The sequence below is a fragment of the Haliotis asinina genome, chromosome 7 (genome assembly GCF_037392515.1).
Source record: "Haliotis asinina isolate JCU_RB_2024 chromosome 7, JCU_Hal_asi_v2, whole genome shotgun sequence".
In the NCBI taxonomy this organism is placed as follows: domain Eukaryota; kingdom Metazoa; phylum Mollusca; class Gastropoda; order Lepetellida; family Haliotidae; genus Haliotis; species Haliotis asinina.
The window spans coordinates 39,215,978-39,230,896 of record NC_090286.1 but is presented as its reverse complement, the minus strand read 5'-3'; the positions used below and the strand labels follow the sequence as shown (position 1 = coordinate 39,230,896).

Below are 14,919 nucleotides of genomic sequence, written 5' to 3'. Positions count from 1 at the left end.
CACTTTACGTGAACAAATGCATTTACTAAATGCTCTCGAGATGTGAAGATCGTTATGGCAAAAAATAGCAAAGGTGGGATTCGAACTTCCACTTATACACGTACTTCCCGGAGGTCACTGAAACACGTGACATTACACGGTTACTTCCCTTCAGCGTCTAATCAACAGCGGAGTAATTGTCTTTTGTTCGGAATTTGTCCTGTGATTTCTTTTCAAGCGTGACTGCTCATCGATTTGGTTACAGATACTTAACTACGTAACGATGGGTAGGAGAAGAGTGTCGGAGGAACATAAGCGGGAACGTAAACGGGCTGAAAACAAGCGAAGAGAAATGACGAGAATTCATCTTGGAACTTGCTTCCCGCAATGGGCAGAACTGAAAAGTCTCCGAAAAGATAACAACGTCGCACTGGTTGACCATCTACTCAAGGTGCATGAACACTACTGCAAATCTTGCAGGTGCGTTTTTGACATTAGTTTGAAAACACGATCGTGTGTACATAGCACAAAGTAGCGACCATATTGAATGAAGCGTTTGTAAAATAACGCGTAGAACACATCCGGGAACATGTCAATAACAAAAGGTGGTATTGTTATAATATAACCTGCTGTGGGAATCGAACAAACCCTATGCCACGAATGATCTGTATGAAGATGTACTATCATTTCAGCAGACTACCTCAAGTTTGGAGACTGAACTTTGATTTATCATTTTTGACAATATAATCAGCTCATGAAATATTCCATACACAACGCCAAATCTATGTACACCATTGTAGACATGGCATCAAGTTTTCACTTTTGTGTGTACATTTAGGAAAACAAACCGCTGTATTTCAGTGTGGTATTCTTTTAGTACCAGTGTAAAGATGAATCCAAGAAGCTAGTGGACCTAACTTCCAGGGGTTGGGCCACGGTGAGCCAAATATGCTATTGGTTAATAAACCCATTAATGAACACCCCCAACTTACAGGTTATTTTCAACTTTTCCCCAAATACACAGAAAGCACAGTCTAACTGAATGATAAGACACTTAATGTGTTAACTAGAATATAATAGTCTTATGAAAGATAAGAAACGGTGGACGTGAAGAACAACCAAAATCCTCACCTATGTTAATTTCAGTTTTATACCGATGTCTTTCCCAAACTTTGCCTTTGGTGGTGGTAGTGATACAGACCAGAAGTAGGGTCAATTTACCAGTGTTTCTCGGCAATCATATCTCCCATGAAAGTACTATAATTACGAGCAGTAGAATTTGCGCATTTCCTACTTGCCCGGTTCCATATGTAGACTCTGAAATTAAAAAATGACCCGACCCGACGAGTACAAGCGAGCAATGAAACGTGCAGACAACCTTTGAAAATACACGCGACTGGTCGATGCGATCGTGAAATACACGCGACTGGTCGACTACGGGGCATGTCAGCTGAAACACGGGAGAAAGTCAGTTATTTAGCTAAACACATGGACCAAATTTTTAAAACATTTTGAATACATTTCAAATAGTTGATTTCATCTTTAGAATTTATGAATCAAAAGTATTACACCACACTCCTCTGAAAATATTGAATGCATTTCTCTCAGCCATTTCAACTATCAGCTTAATAATATAATTTATTCCAAAACAAATTACATTTTTCAACTTGCAATATCAAATGAAAGAGTTCGAGTGACTGTGCACGCGCTGCCTGCCTCCTGGATGTTATTTCAAGCGATCTCCATAGCCAGAGAGTAGCGTCCCTTGGAACGCTCTTTACAAATAGCCTGTAACTCCTTCGTCCCAGACAAAATGGCGGCGGGTGTTTACAAACACGGTAGAGGCAGGCCTACTTTATTTTCGCCAAATGATATGAGAGAAAGAAGAAATGCTGCACAAAAAGGGCGTCGGCAACAGATGGTCTATATTAAAATGGCCATAGATCGTTGGAAGAAGCAGAGGGGCACCATGACAGACGAACAGTTTGCCTTGTTGCTCTTAGACAGGTGAGAAGGCTATGATAATGATTTTTGTACCAGGCAGCAGTATAATAATTATTTCTAAAACTTTCATTGTTTTTATTGTTCAGGGTGAACACATGCAACCAAGGGATAGAGTTCACCTACAGAATACCGGATACCTACACCTTACCTAAACCTTACCTAAACCTTACCCTTACCAAAAGTAGACTCTCTTCCTTTCATAGTCCAGCATATGACGTCTTCGCACGATACCTTGGTGTGCTCGATGTAGGCCTTGGCTGGAATACGAGTTTATTCAAATGAACTTTTCCTTTCAGAGATAGCCAAGGGTGTCCGGTATTCTGTAGTCTTACCAGAGTTCCGTCCGTATTTATTTTGTAACATTACATAGTTCAGCAAGCTAAACGTCGTGTTCCTGCTAAATATTACAGTGTCAGAGGTATTTTTTGTAAGAATGAATTATTTATGATAGGAGTAATTATTTAACACTTTCACTATGAAACGTACCACAGTCAGTCAAGCTTTGTAATCTTTTTAATCATGATATTTAATGTCATTATGAAGAACAAATTAGTTAATATAAATCATTCCTTTTTTCACAGGAATGATGCATTCATGAGAATGAATGCATCCCAATCAACATCAATGAAAAATAGACAAGATGACGCGGATGTAGGAAAGTCTGTGTCAAGTATATTGACAGATCACTTTGATAGGTATGTATTAATATTAATTGGCCAAATATTTCTGCATGGATAAAAACTAGATTGTCCTCAATGTTAGAAAAACAAGAGATGGTTTGTATATATTGACTCATTCAATTCTGCCAACAGTTGGTCACTAGGTGATGTTATTTTCAAATTACACCTTAAACACATAGAAGTGAGTTTAGTTTTACACCACACTCCACAGAATTAAAGCTGTATGGCAGCTGTCTGTAAATGATCGATTTGGGACCAGACACCATTGATCAACAGCATGAGCATTGATATGCGCAGTTGGGAATCGATGGCCTGTGTCAACCATGTCTGACCACCCAGTCCTGTTAGTAGCCTCTTATGACAGCTTAGTCACCTTTTGTGGCAAGCATGGGTTGCTGAGGACCTATTCTACCCTAGATCTTCACAGGTTCCAAACTGATACTAATGATAGCAAATATGGTGAACGATTAAACCATTTACTATGATAGATTCAAAAGATTTTGTTTCATTTTCAGTCTTGGATTATGTGTGCTTTCAGTATGGGATCCCCTCTTCCAACATGCTTTTGCAGATATTTTATTAAGACCATGAAAAGTATAAGTTGTTGAATAAATTTCCCAAGTTGCTCGCTATATGCTAGTTTCTAAATTTATTTTTAGGCATTTCTGTTCTGTGTTTTTAATGTGTTAGAGTTTATCACATATTTGTTGGAGGTTATCATATATTTTTTCTGTGAAACACACATAGAAGCTTGTGCTATTGTTGGGTAAATTGATTATTACATTATGTACTCAATGCAAAAAGTTAAGGAACACCCCAATTGGAACACCCCAATTTCAATATTAAAATAGTTCATAATATGATCCATATATTACTTAAATATATTGAATATTGGGGGCATCAGAACTTTTTGGGATGTGTGTAATATGCGTAACTATACTTGTATAAATATATAGATCAATTTACAAGTACTGCTCACATAGCAGTGTTAAAAGGATCAACACCTGCTGCTAGCTAATCTGTCTATTGCAATGTTATATTTTGTTCGTGCTCATGTAAACCTTCAAGGAAATTCGGTCCAATTTCTGTTCTCACAGACTGTAATTATTCTCTTCCCACAGAGGTTGCTTGTCATACCTTTTCTATGAACCTCTGTTCTAATATGGCCATATTTCTCAGTACACACAAAAAATCCCTAGCATCAAAAAATGCAACAGGAATTATTTCTCTTCTTTCTATTCAATCAGAACAGGTGTTTCATGGACTCAGATCCAGCTTGACTAACACAAGCACGTGTGGCGACATTAAAAAATCCTTCATCTGCTGTGGACAAGCGTTGATGTGACACACAAGAATCTAATGGAGATGCCATTGATCTGACAATTAAATGACTGACTTCTGTCCAGGTGAAACATTTGCACATCGCGCTGGGTAAAAGGTTCCAGTTTTCCTGAAGCATACACTATGATATGCAAATTACTGAGGCCTTGCGAATGATCATTTTTGAAACAATGTCACAGTTGTCACAACTAAGTCTGATTGCAACCAATCAGGAATCCAGAACACTCACGCCTTGAAGGGGTCGTATTAAAACAGAGGTTTGTAGGAAGATATGACTGGTAACCTTTATGAGTAGAATGGGCTGTAATGTGCTAGACAGCATACTCCTGCAAACCATCCCTCCCTTGGCCATGATCTCTCCCTCAACCTCTTCCTTCTTCTCGATGGCTGTCAGCCAGTGAGGAGTCTATTTTAGATACATTATCGTTCAATACATGCTCTAATAATTTACTTTATTTATTCATTAGCAGTATCTCATTTCCCATATAAGAAATGTTTTGCATGCCCACTACTCCTATGCCCACCTGTCCCACGTTCACCTCTCCCATGCCCACCTCTCTCATGCAGACTTCACTACATGCTCTCCTCTTCCAAGCCCACCTGTCCCACACCCTACTGTCTCATGCCCACCTGTCTCACGTCCACCTGTCCCACGTCCACCTCTCCCATGCCCACCTCTCTCATGCAGACTTCACTACATGCTCTCCTCTTCCAAGCCCGCCTGTCCCACACCCTACTGTCTCATGCCCACCTGTCTCACGTCCACCTGTCTCACGTCCACCTCTCCCATGCCCAACTCTCTCATGCAGACTTCACTACATGCTCTCCTCTTCCAAGCCCACCTGTCCCACACCCTACTGTCTCATGCCCACCTGTCTCACGTCCACCTGTCCCACGTTCACCTCTCCCATGCCCACCTCTCTCATGCAGACTTCACTACATGCTCTCCTCTTCCAAGCCCACCTGTCCCACACCCTACTGTCTCATGCCCACCTGTCTCACGTCCACCTGTCCCACGTTCACCTCTCCCATGCCCACCTCTCTCATGCAGACTTCACTACATGCTCTCCTCTTCCAAGCCCACCTGTCCCACACCCTACTGTCTCATGCCCACCTGTCTCACGTCCACCTGTCTCACGTCCACCTCTCCCATGCCCACCTCTCTCATGCAGACTTCACTACATGCTCTCCTCTTCCAAGCCCACCTGTCCCACACCCTACTGTCTCATGCCCACCTGTCTCACGTCCACCTGTCCCACGTCCACCTCTCCCATGCCCACCTCTCTCATGCAGACTTCACTACATGCTCTCCTCTTCCAAGCCCACCTGTCCCACACCCTACTGTCTCATGCCCACCTGTCTCACGTCCACCTGTCCCACGTTCACCTCTCCCATGCCCACCTCTCTCATGCAGACTTCACTACATGCTCTCCTCTTCCAAGCCCACCTGTCCCACACCCTACTGTCTCATGCCCACCTGTCTCACGTCCACCTGTCCCACGTTCACCTCTCCCATGCCCACCTCTCTCATGCAGACTTCACTACATGCTCTCCTCTTCCAAGCCCACCTGTCCCACACCCTACTGTCTCATGCCCACCTGTCTCACGTCCACCTGTCCCACGTCCACCTCTCCCATGCCCACCTCTCTCATGCAGACTTCACTACATGCTCTCCTCTTCCAAGCCCACCTGTCCCACACCCTACTGTCTCATGCCCACCTGTCTCACATCCACCTGTCTCACGTCCACCTCTCCCATGCCCACCTGTCCAAAGGCCATCTCCCCACTTCTTCCCTCCTGTTTCTCTTGACTCGAACATAAACTTGGTTCTTGTAAATACAAATTTATGGCCACATAAATGCAGGTTTCTTTATCGTCTTTTGATTTTAATTTATATTTTTTAAATAAACATTGCCTAATGTCCTTTTGGTTTTCCAAGCATTTAAAACAGATATCTGATGAGTCAGAGATGAAATTGGAACAATTGTAATTTGACAAGGATTGCAGGAAAACATTTGAAGGCAATGTTTATGATTGTGAAACATTTATATGATTAGATCTGATGTTGATGAAAAAGAGATGACTGTTATGGTCTTACTGGTACACCAATTTGTTTTGTTGATTACATGTTATGTAATTTCACAATAATACGACAGTTAATAAATATTCTTATGAAACAAATACAATTTTGGTTGTTTTGTTTTTTTTGTTCTTACATGTACTGAAACTCCATAAATGAATGTAGATTGCTTCTTGTTTGGTATTGGGTATGGATACACAAGGGGAAAAGATATGCACATAAATAAAATCCCCCTGGTCAGTGTATTAGAATATGATAGTGTAGTACATTGTTTAGTTTTGCATACTTTGGACGCATTGAAACATACCATAATATCATGTTTAAGTGACTGATTGAATTTAGATTTACGCTGCTTTTAGCAACAATCAAGCAATATCATGGCAGGGGACACCTGAAATGGTCATTACACTTTATACCCATGTGGGCAGTTGAACCCAGGTGACAAACGAACACTAAAATCACAAGGCTACTCCATTCTGCCCTATTATGCAGCTTCAGTTTGTGTAAAGTCATGCTCAATATCTCCGGTTTATACACTCCAATAAATCTCCACTATGCCCTGGATGCATCTATGGGTTGGCCTGATAATTTTATTATTACCTCCCTTTGCACTGTCCGCATTCTCACGGTAGCCAGTCAGCTGAGCAGCCAAGCTTGCTAGTGTCAACAAAGATAGCGGTCACAGCTGCAAAGGTTTTTGAAGAAATCATTCTGACAAATTGAAAGGTCTGAAACTTTAAAAAAAAATTTTCAAGAAATCCTTCTACCTCTTTCAGAGAACCTCTGCATGAATTGTGTTGCCAAGTTTAATTGGTTAGATAATTTAAAAAGTGAAAGTGAGTTGTGATTGGTTCACTCAACTTTCCAACATTGACACCTATTTGTATAAAAAGCCAGCCAAGGGAGGTAATAAACTTATTGTGCTGGGCTGTAGATGCATCCTGGGTATCGTGGAGATGTATCGGAAGGTATACTCAGGAGATATCAAGGATGGTCTAAAGCTTAAATGTTCACATATCTAGTTTGAATGTTAAAACTATATTATTTTTAAAAATAGAAACAAACTATCAAACAAAGATAACTTACCTTCTTATCTTCTTCCATCTTGTGAATTTAGCCGCTGAAGCAGATAATGTCTGGAGCCCAAACATATGCACAACTTGTGATTTAAACCAGTTCAGCAAAAGTGATGTTCAACAGTTTTCTGTGTATGGAGCAATTGTTTACATTCCATACATGGCAAGTCTTTTCTTGATGGAAGTTGTTTGCCTCGGAATTTCAGTTGTCAATTTCAGGCAAGTCATAAAAGATATTAAGTCTTTTATTGCATTAGTAGGAAGCAAAAGTGAATACATATGCCCCAAGATATATAATATAGGCCAAAATATTGTCAAAAATATGTAAAATAGTGTCTTTAATATTTATAAGATTTTATTTATGAACAAGCTCTGAGCATTTTTCTGAGAGAAGGTGGCTTATCCAACATAAGTAAATTAACCAGTTGGCAGGTTTGTGGTTTTCATGGAATCGATAGGTTGCAGAAAAGACATACATTTTTGTATGCAGTTAGAAATTTACTTCTGTTTCTTCAATGGAAAAGAAATCCCATAGAAAACAAACACATATTTTATGCCAAATCTGTTACGTAAATTTGTATAGAAGATATAATTTGCATATGGTACAAGCCAGAGTGCATGTATCGTGCTAGCAAATAAATTATTTTGCAGAGTGAAAAGAATTGGTTCGAACTTTCCTGTGGATCAGTAATGCTTATTGTAATATAATGCCATGCTCATCTCTTGATGAAACATAAAACATTGGTGAAATAATGTTTCAGAGAGCTTAGAACAGGCACAATAAGCAGAGTTGAGGATCTGCAAAGTAGTTACGATTCACGTCAGGATGAAGTCAGTTCAAGGGAATCCCGGAGTAGCCGAAATGTCAAAGTTGTCAATCAGAACGGTAAGCCTGTAAGCCTACCATGAGTTCAGAATATTTATCTGGCACTTTATTAATATTTATAGTGGCAAAGAAATGAAGTAAGTAAATAATAGTATTAGTATGTCAGGGCAGGGATCAAATATAAATAACTATGTCTTTTCGGTTTTTATGTGCGATATTCTCATAACTGTTATATTATCATTGGCTCATACATTTTTTGATGGAAATACTCAGTATATGGGGGATGGGTGTTGATGTAGGCATGATAAATTCTTGAATGATGGCTTGTGTTTTGGATAAAATTATCTCTTATAAGTTATTTACATTTTGCATCTATTCATGCAATAATGGAAGTAACAATGGATGTTCATGAGTGGCTAATATCCATAACACAAGGACACTTTTGTCTTGGTTTGTTCCATGGTTTAGTGCCATGATCTTAAACCCTGGATCTTGAGTGTGGCCCAGCAGTTGTGTAGATTTGGATTTATTGGGCACAACAGAAATCAATGATCGTTGGTGCAAATCCCAGTTTGTCTCAGTCATGTTCCTAGGATTTTCAGCTGTTGTACTCACTCACTTCATTATGAAATTGTCCAACAAAATTCATACAAAAGAAAGAATCAGTCTTAACATTACCACAGACTTGCTTTGGACTTTGGAAAATTAACTTCATCACATTGATAATCTACACATTATTGTGTCATTTGAATAACCACCTATGTTTCCCAGTTACCAATATTATTGCAAAGTGAGATACGTTTATAAACATACAATTCATAGTTAAAATTTAAATTACACCGACCAGTGCTATACATTTGACAGTAATACTTTTGAACATTTCTTTGAACCAGGCCAGGTTTATGTGACACTCGACAGGGACATGCAGAAATCTGGAGCAGGTAATGGTCATCATCATCATCAGCAGCAGCAGCAGCAACATCAGCAACAAATACCAGTCCTTGTCAGCTCACAGCCAAATGTGAACTCTTATCAACAAAATGTTATGGTGCACTCACCTTTTGTAAACAAACCACAAACTAGAATCTCAGATCAGATCTGTCAGCAGTCTGCATTTATGAACCAGATACCGAGTGGGTACAGTATTGGTGAGGCACTACCGAAACACATGAACAATGAGATTGGTCGTCAGATGCTAAGTAATAATTCTCAGGACAGTTCTGGAGTTCAGGATCCAGTTTCTATCCAGATGGCCCAAAGAACGTCACTGACCAGGAATAATCCACAGGGCCATCCAGATAAGGGTGGTGTTATACATGGTAATGTACACCATGTTGGAAGGGAGAGTGGTACTGGAAAACATGAGGTACATGTGGAGAAGCAGCTGGAGGTGAAAGAGGAACCTGTGGATGATTTTGTGGTCATCATCAATCCTGATGATGATGAGGAGGACGAGGAAGAATATGATGGAGAAACAACAGACACTTGTGAGGAAAGTGATCTCACTTCAGAGCCTCATGATAAGGAATTTGATCTGTTCGAGGTCAAGGAGGAACCAATAGATGATTACCCAGATGATGCAGGTCACCCTCAAGGTGAGGTGTTATGGAGGTTCCACATATTAATAACAGCTACAGAAAATATCTCCGCTTTCATAAAAAAATTCAGCTAGAATTTCAACTATATCGTGAACATGTGTTTATGAATCAATATAAACAAGAAACAGTTGTGTTCAGGGACATGGTTACCCCTGCTGCTTTAGGAAGAGTTCCCGACACTGAGTGTGCTCTGGTGATTAATTTCTACTAAATAAATATCATGGTTGATTATGATATATATATCCAAAGTGTCCAAGGTAAATACTTATTTGTAAATGTATGTCACAGTGAACCTACCACAGTACAATTAAACCTATGTCATGAAGGTTCATGGTACAAGGATAAATAAACTAACAATATCACTGTGGAGGCAAGTGAAAGCCATAGATGGCTGTAGAGTTATAAGTGGTACGTTTTGGCATATTCTGGAACATATCCAGTATAGCAAGTTAACAGTTAAGACATTCAGGGTCCCACTGAAGTACTTGAAAACACTAAAAACAATGTGTTGAGGGGTTAGATAACACAGCCAATTATCATACCAAGATAATTATTGAACAAAATTCACGGACAAGTTCATTAAACATCTATGCAAATATGAGATGCATACTTTTTGAGTTCTATTGAAACATGTATAAGCTTAGTCAATTCTGTTAGGCAGTTCAGATGTTTCTAAACATACAAAAACTATAAAATACAAAATGCACACTTTTAGAGTATAAAAGACTAATGCAAGCTGAATGAGTTTTGTGCATGGGTTTTTGATGAGAAGTGGATATAGTGGAACCCGTTTTGTATGGGACAAACTGGATGAACAGAACCAAATTCATCTGTTAACTTCAAACATCTGTAGAAGTGACAAAATTAGGAATTGGATGAACAAGGTATGAGATGCACACCTTTCGAGTCACATGGAAACACACACAGAAACTCAGCAAATTCTGTTGACCAGCTTTTGTAGAGAAGAGGATGGACTTCATCCTCTATAATACAATATTCAGAGAGAAATGAAACAAAATGTATTTCATATGACATTAGAATTAAAAAAATAAATGAAATACAGAATCAAAATATGAAATGTACACCTTTAGAGTCCCTTTAAAGTACATGTAATTTAAATGAATTCCATATGGTATTTTTTTAGGAGAAGTAGATAACATACACCCCCTGTTTGGATGGAACGGACAGGCTGAATAGAACAAAATTAAGAAATTGCATGAAATATTATGAAATGCACACCTTTACAGTTGCTAGGAAAGACAGGTAGAAGTTCATTCAATTCTGTTGGGCAGTTCTTGTGGAGAAGTGGATAGACTTCATCCCCTATTACACTATCATCATCAAGAAATTCAGCAACATGTATCTACATTCAAATTTCTCTAAACTTACCAAAAAACAATGAAATGCAAAAACAAAATATAAGAGTCCCAAGAAAGCCCATGTATAAGTTCATTGAAATCCACACAGCGTTTTGTTTGGGGAGAAGTGGATAGATACATTCCCTGTTTTGTATGGACGTACGGACAGACACAGATGTATGGCGGGGGCATTGAAATGAAGGTATCAGGCACTCACAAAAATGTAAAAAAAATGAGTGTATGCTGGTTTATGTAGGTAGCCACCACTAACACATACAAAGAGAAGCCCATATTTTACCTGAAAAAATTACTGGAACATTGATTCACTCAAAGTAACATATAGTATCAAGTGGAATTTCTGTCAGTGTGGCATCATCATTTGGTAGTGTCCTGAACATGGATACCATAAGGGCCTGAGACCTTTATGTTGTATCCAAGATCAATCTACTTTTGAGCACTCAGGGCAAAGAAAGTCATAGGAAAAGAGTCACAATTTTGGTTAGGAAAAGATGTTGCCAGGAAAGAGACACAACTAACAATTATGGCTTACTTCGTTGCTGATGTCTGCCACAACCTCTTTGTACGTTTCCACCAGACTTTGTTCATATGGCATGCATGCATACTGGACATGTCATTAAACAAATATCAGTTTCAGTAAACTGTTCTTACATCTTGATAACTTTGGAAATCAATTGATTTCATAGTTGCTAAGTAAAAATGGGTCATATTCAGTTGAGAACTGCTAAAAAAAATGGCAAGATACTAGTATGTAGAATGCTGACATGTTGAGGGTTATTCAAGAGGTCCGATTGTCATCCATCTACTATCAGCTGATGAACAAGAAAACTACAGAAAACTGTTTCAGAAAATTCATTAGCTTAAAGATCACTTTCGTTAAAGAGATCAATCTGAAATAGCTTTTATAACATTTGATCCAAAAACTAAATGAATTGTTTTTAAGCAATCCGACTCAGTGTTAGTTACAAATAACATTAGTTTCTTTATGTAATAATAGAGTTCATGCCTGATATTTTACAGTGTGTTGTTTCAGAGGGTTCCGCTGAGTGTCACAGAGGACTGAAAACTGATGCTACCATTCCTAATGGGACTCAACATCAGTCTGGGAAATCCCGGTATGATATGGCACTGCTACAGCCCCTTGAAGGATACTGGGTAGTCCAGTGGTTGAAGTGTTTGTGATTGGTTTGATTCCTATCATGGGTACAATGTGTAAAGCCCATTTTCGAGCCCATTGTTGAGATATTGCTGGGTGATTGCTAAATGTGTTGTAAAACCTCACTCGCTCACTTCCTAACTTGTGGAATTGGGTTACCGTTGATATATATATGTGATACAAACAATATATTGAAAACATTTAAAAGTATGACCAGGATATTACCTATTACCTATACAGTATCAATACAGTATAATTTGTATTTAGGTTTGCTTTGGCAAACCAAAAGTAGAGCGTAAAGGTTCTAGATCAGTGGCTAGATCACCTGACTGTTGAAGTGATATTTTTATAACACTTCAGTCATATTTCTTTTGCATATGTCTTCATTCTGCTAAAACATATTGGCGCAAAATAATTGACAAGTCCATTACAATGTACATAGTTTTTAACATGTACAATAGTAGTAATATCTTTATCAGACTGAATCAGTTCATCATGAGTCTGTCATCTGTGCAATTGTGGTAAAGAGGGGACACAATATGTCAACGACAACAACTGTGAATCTGTCAACTATTCATGAACCAAAAAAAACTAACAGTGACTTGTCAGAATTAGCAATCATTCTGACAAGAAAGTACCTTCTGCAGGTAGTGGATGTACTAAGCTTACTAGGATGTAGTGGGGAAAAAGTTACTGCTTTGAATTCATTTTTAGTTATTTTGGGTTTTTATGATTATACTTTTATGTTTATGAAAAACAGCATTAAACAGAGAATAGGGCCTTGACATTTCTGTGTCTGGATTTGTGGTTGTGTATTTTCATCCTCTCCTTGAAACTGAATATTGTGATAACTTCTGTTTTCTTCTAGGATGTGTCTACCAGATGGAAATTCATTCAGTTCCTCTGACATCAACACCACCAGTCCAAGTTTGCAAGAGGCCATAATTGAAGTGGTAACATGTTACAGATATGGAGATTTGGTTAACAGACATTTACCATCCTCATCCAACAATGTCAAGGACAGACAGTTGATGTCCTGCGATAACTTTCTCAAACAGATTCCCCAAACTGGAACACATGTGACGCATACTAAACAGGGGCAGATGGGGATCGAGGTTCAGGAGATCCTCAAGAAGAGGAATCATGTCTTAGAGGAACAAGATCAGACACAGAAGAAGACAAAACACAATGTATGACTCACGCAACATCATGAGGACTCACAAACCTGAATAACTGGGAAACATGGGTTTTCCTTCAAAGGAGATGTAGACGTTCTTGAAGCCTGTTGCACTCTTACCTGCTTTCTCCCGGCAAACATAGATCTGGGGTCTCTCATGCCAGGGTCATACCAAGGTCAGATGCAGCTGGGCTGGACTATACGTGTGCGAGGTGGCTGATTGTACCTCAGAAAGCATGGCAGTGAAGACAAAACATCTCAAGATGTCGACCAAAAGGAGTCATCTGGGATAAGAAATGAAGTAAATGAGTGATGCAGAAAGTTAGAGGATGAAACAGCAGAGAAAGCGAAATGAAACCTGTCTTCATTGTGAAAGTATGTTACCGACCATATCATGTTTACATCACTACTGGTGTAAACACATCATGTGAAGCCTTGCCTCAGTATATAACATCACATTTTTGTGGACATCCAAAATGTTCCCGATTGTGTTATGTGTGATCAGACTCCCAAGATGTTTTTGTTAGGCTGCAGCAGCCTTCATTTGTTGCCTCAATTCTGCTGGTCTAAAGAAGCTGAAACAGAGGTTAATGTTACCAGTTGTCTCATTATGAACAAATTTAAAAATTAAACGAGACTTACCTGTAAGGTGAGTACTTGAAGTACTGAGCGATTAATACTGATGTGCACATGTGCTATGTCATCAGTCTAATATGGTGCAGTAACATTCCATGAAGCAATGGTTGGGAGCAAAGGACACTTAATCCCTAATTAATGGATTTGCTAGCTCAACGAGTATCTCAGCCCCTGTTTCATCTCCCTCATCAAAAAACTCTCTCATATCAGCCATTAGATTGTCAATGTTGACATAGACATAATTAGTACATTGCTGTCTGTCCTTGCATTCATGCAATTAGTCCTAAGTACGTCTATATCATCATCATCTTCAGTTTCCTTGTCAGCTTCCTGCAAGCTGTCATGGGTACCGATATCCTGGAGACCTTCGGAAGAGCTCTGCTCATTCTGTGCCAGTCAACTGCTGATCAATTCCAGCACTGACCCAATTTATTTCATGGTCTGTGACTGCTCTGTAGTAGCTTCCCTACCCCTCGGGCCTTCCCCATGAGAGGTTTGTCACCAGCTTTAAATTGCTCAATCTTTTTTCTGTTTCCTCCCTGGGGAAAAATTATACATTTTCCTCTGTTGCAGTCATGTCAGTATCGGGGGAATCGCAATGAGATTGTCACTAGACGTCCCTAACATCACTAGACAATAACAACACTTATCTAATCTCTGTTTCTAAAAAGGTCTCAAAAATACTTTAATATGAAGGCAAATTAATAGAGCTAATACAAAATCTAATTAGACTGAAAAACAACTCAAGCGTAGTGATGACACAACACATACGTACATTTCACTGAATTTTGAAAGTATGGAATAAGGAAGTGAAATTCTATATTTTATGTTTGAAATGCAACATGACAGGGGAGGCTCTTGTATCCAAAGCAGTGGCTACGGTTATGTTCATCACAGTTTATTGAATTGATTGGATATGTTGTTTGTATAGAAAATAAATTATCACAAGCTGGATATAGCTTTTGCTCTTTAGCATTTCCAGATGATTCC

General features: G+C 39.0%; 1 protein-coding gene across 2 annotated transcripts; it reads left to right on the top strand.

Annotated features, from left to right (window-relative positions):
• Nucleotides 1-127: 127 nt before the first annotated feature.
• LOC137291867 (uncharacterized) lies at nt 128-14,883 on the top strand. 2 transcript variants are annotated; one of them, XM_067823409.1, is made up of 6 exons: nt 1,789-1,986; nt 2,565-2,678; nt 7,922-8,046; nt 8,880-9,581; nt 11,994-12,075; nt 12,985-14,883. In XM_067823409.1, exons 1-6 carry the CDS (start codon nt 1,793-1,795, stop codon nt 13,310-13,312), a joined length of 1,545 nt encoding a protein of 514 aa, XP_067679510.1. In that variant the 5' UTR covers nt 1,789-1,792; the 3' UTR covers nt 13,313-14,883. The 2 variants fall into 2 exon arrangements, with proteins under 2 accessions (XP_067679511.1, XP_067679510.1); XM_067823410.1 differs by lacking the exons at nt 1,789-1,986; nt 2,565-2,678 and adding an exon at nt 128-459.
• The last annotated feature ends 36 nt before the right edge of the window (nt 14,884-14,919 follow it).

Excerpts from the sequence above, each read along its gene's own strand:
- LOC137291867 (XM_067823409.1), top strand. The coding sequence starts at position 1,793 with ATGGCGGCGGGTGTTTACAAACACGGTAGAGGCAGGCCTACTTTATTT. Across the intron at positions 8,047-8,879 it reads CAAAGTTGTCAATCAGAACG|GCCAGGTTTATGTGACACTC; the intron begins GTAAGCCTGTAA and ends TCTTTGAACCAG. Across the intron at positions 12,076-12,984 it reads CATCAGTCTGGGAAATCCCG|GATGTGTCTACCAGATGGAA; the intron begins GTATGATATGGC and ends GTTTTCTTCTAG.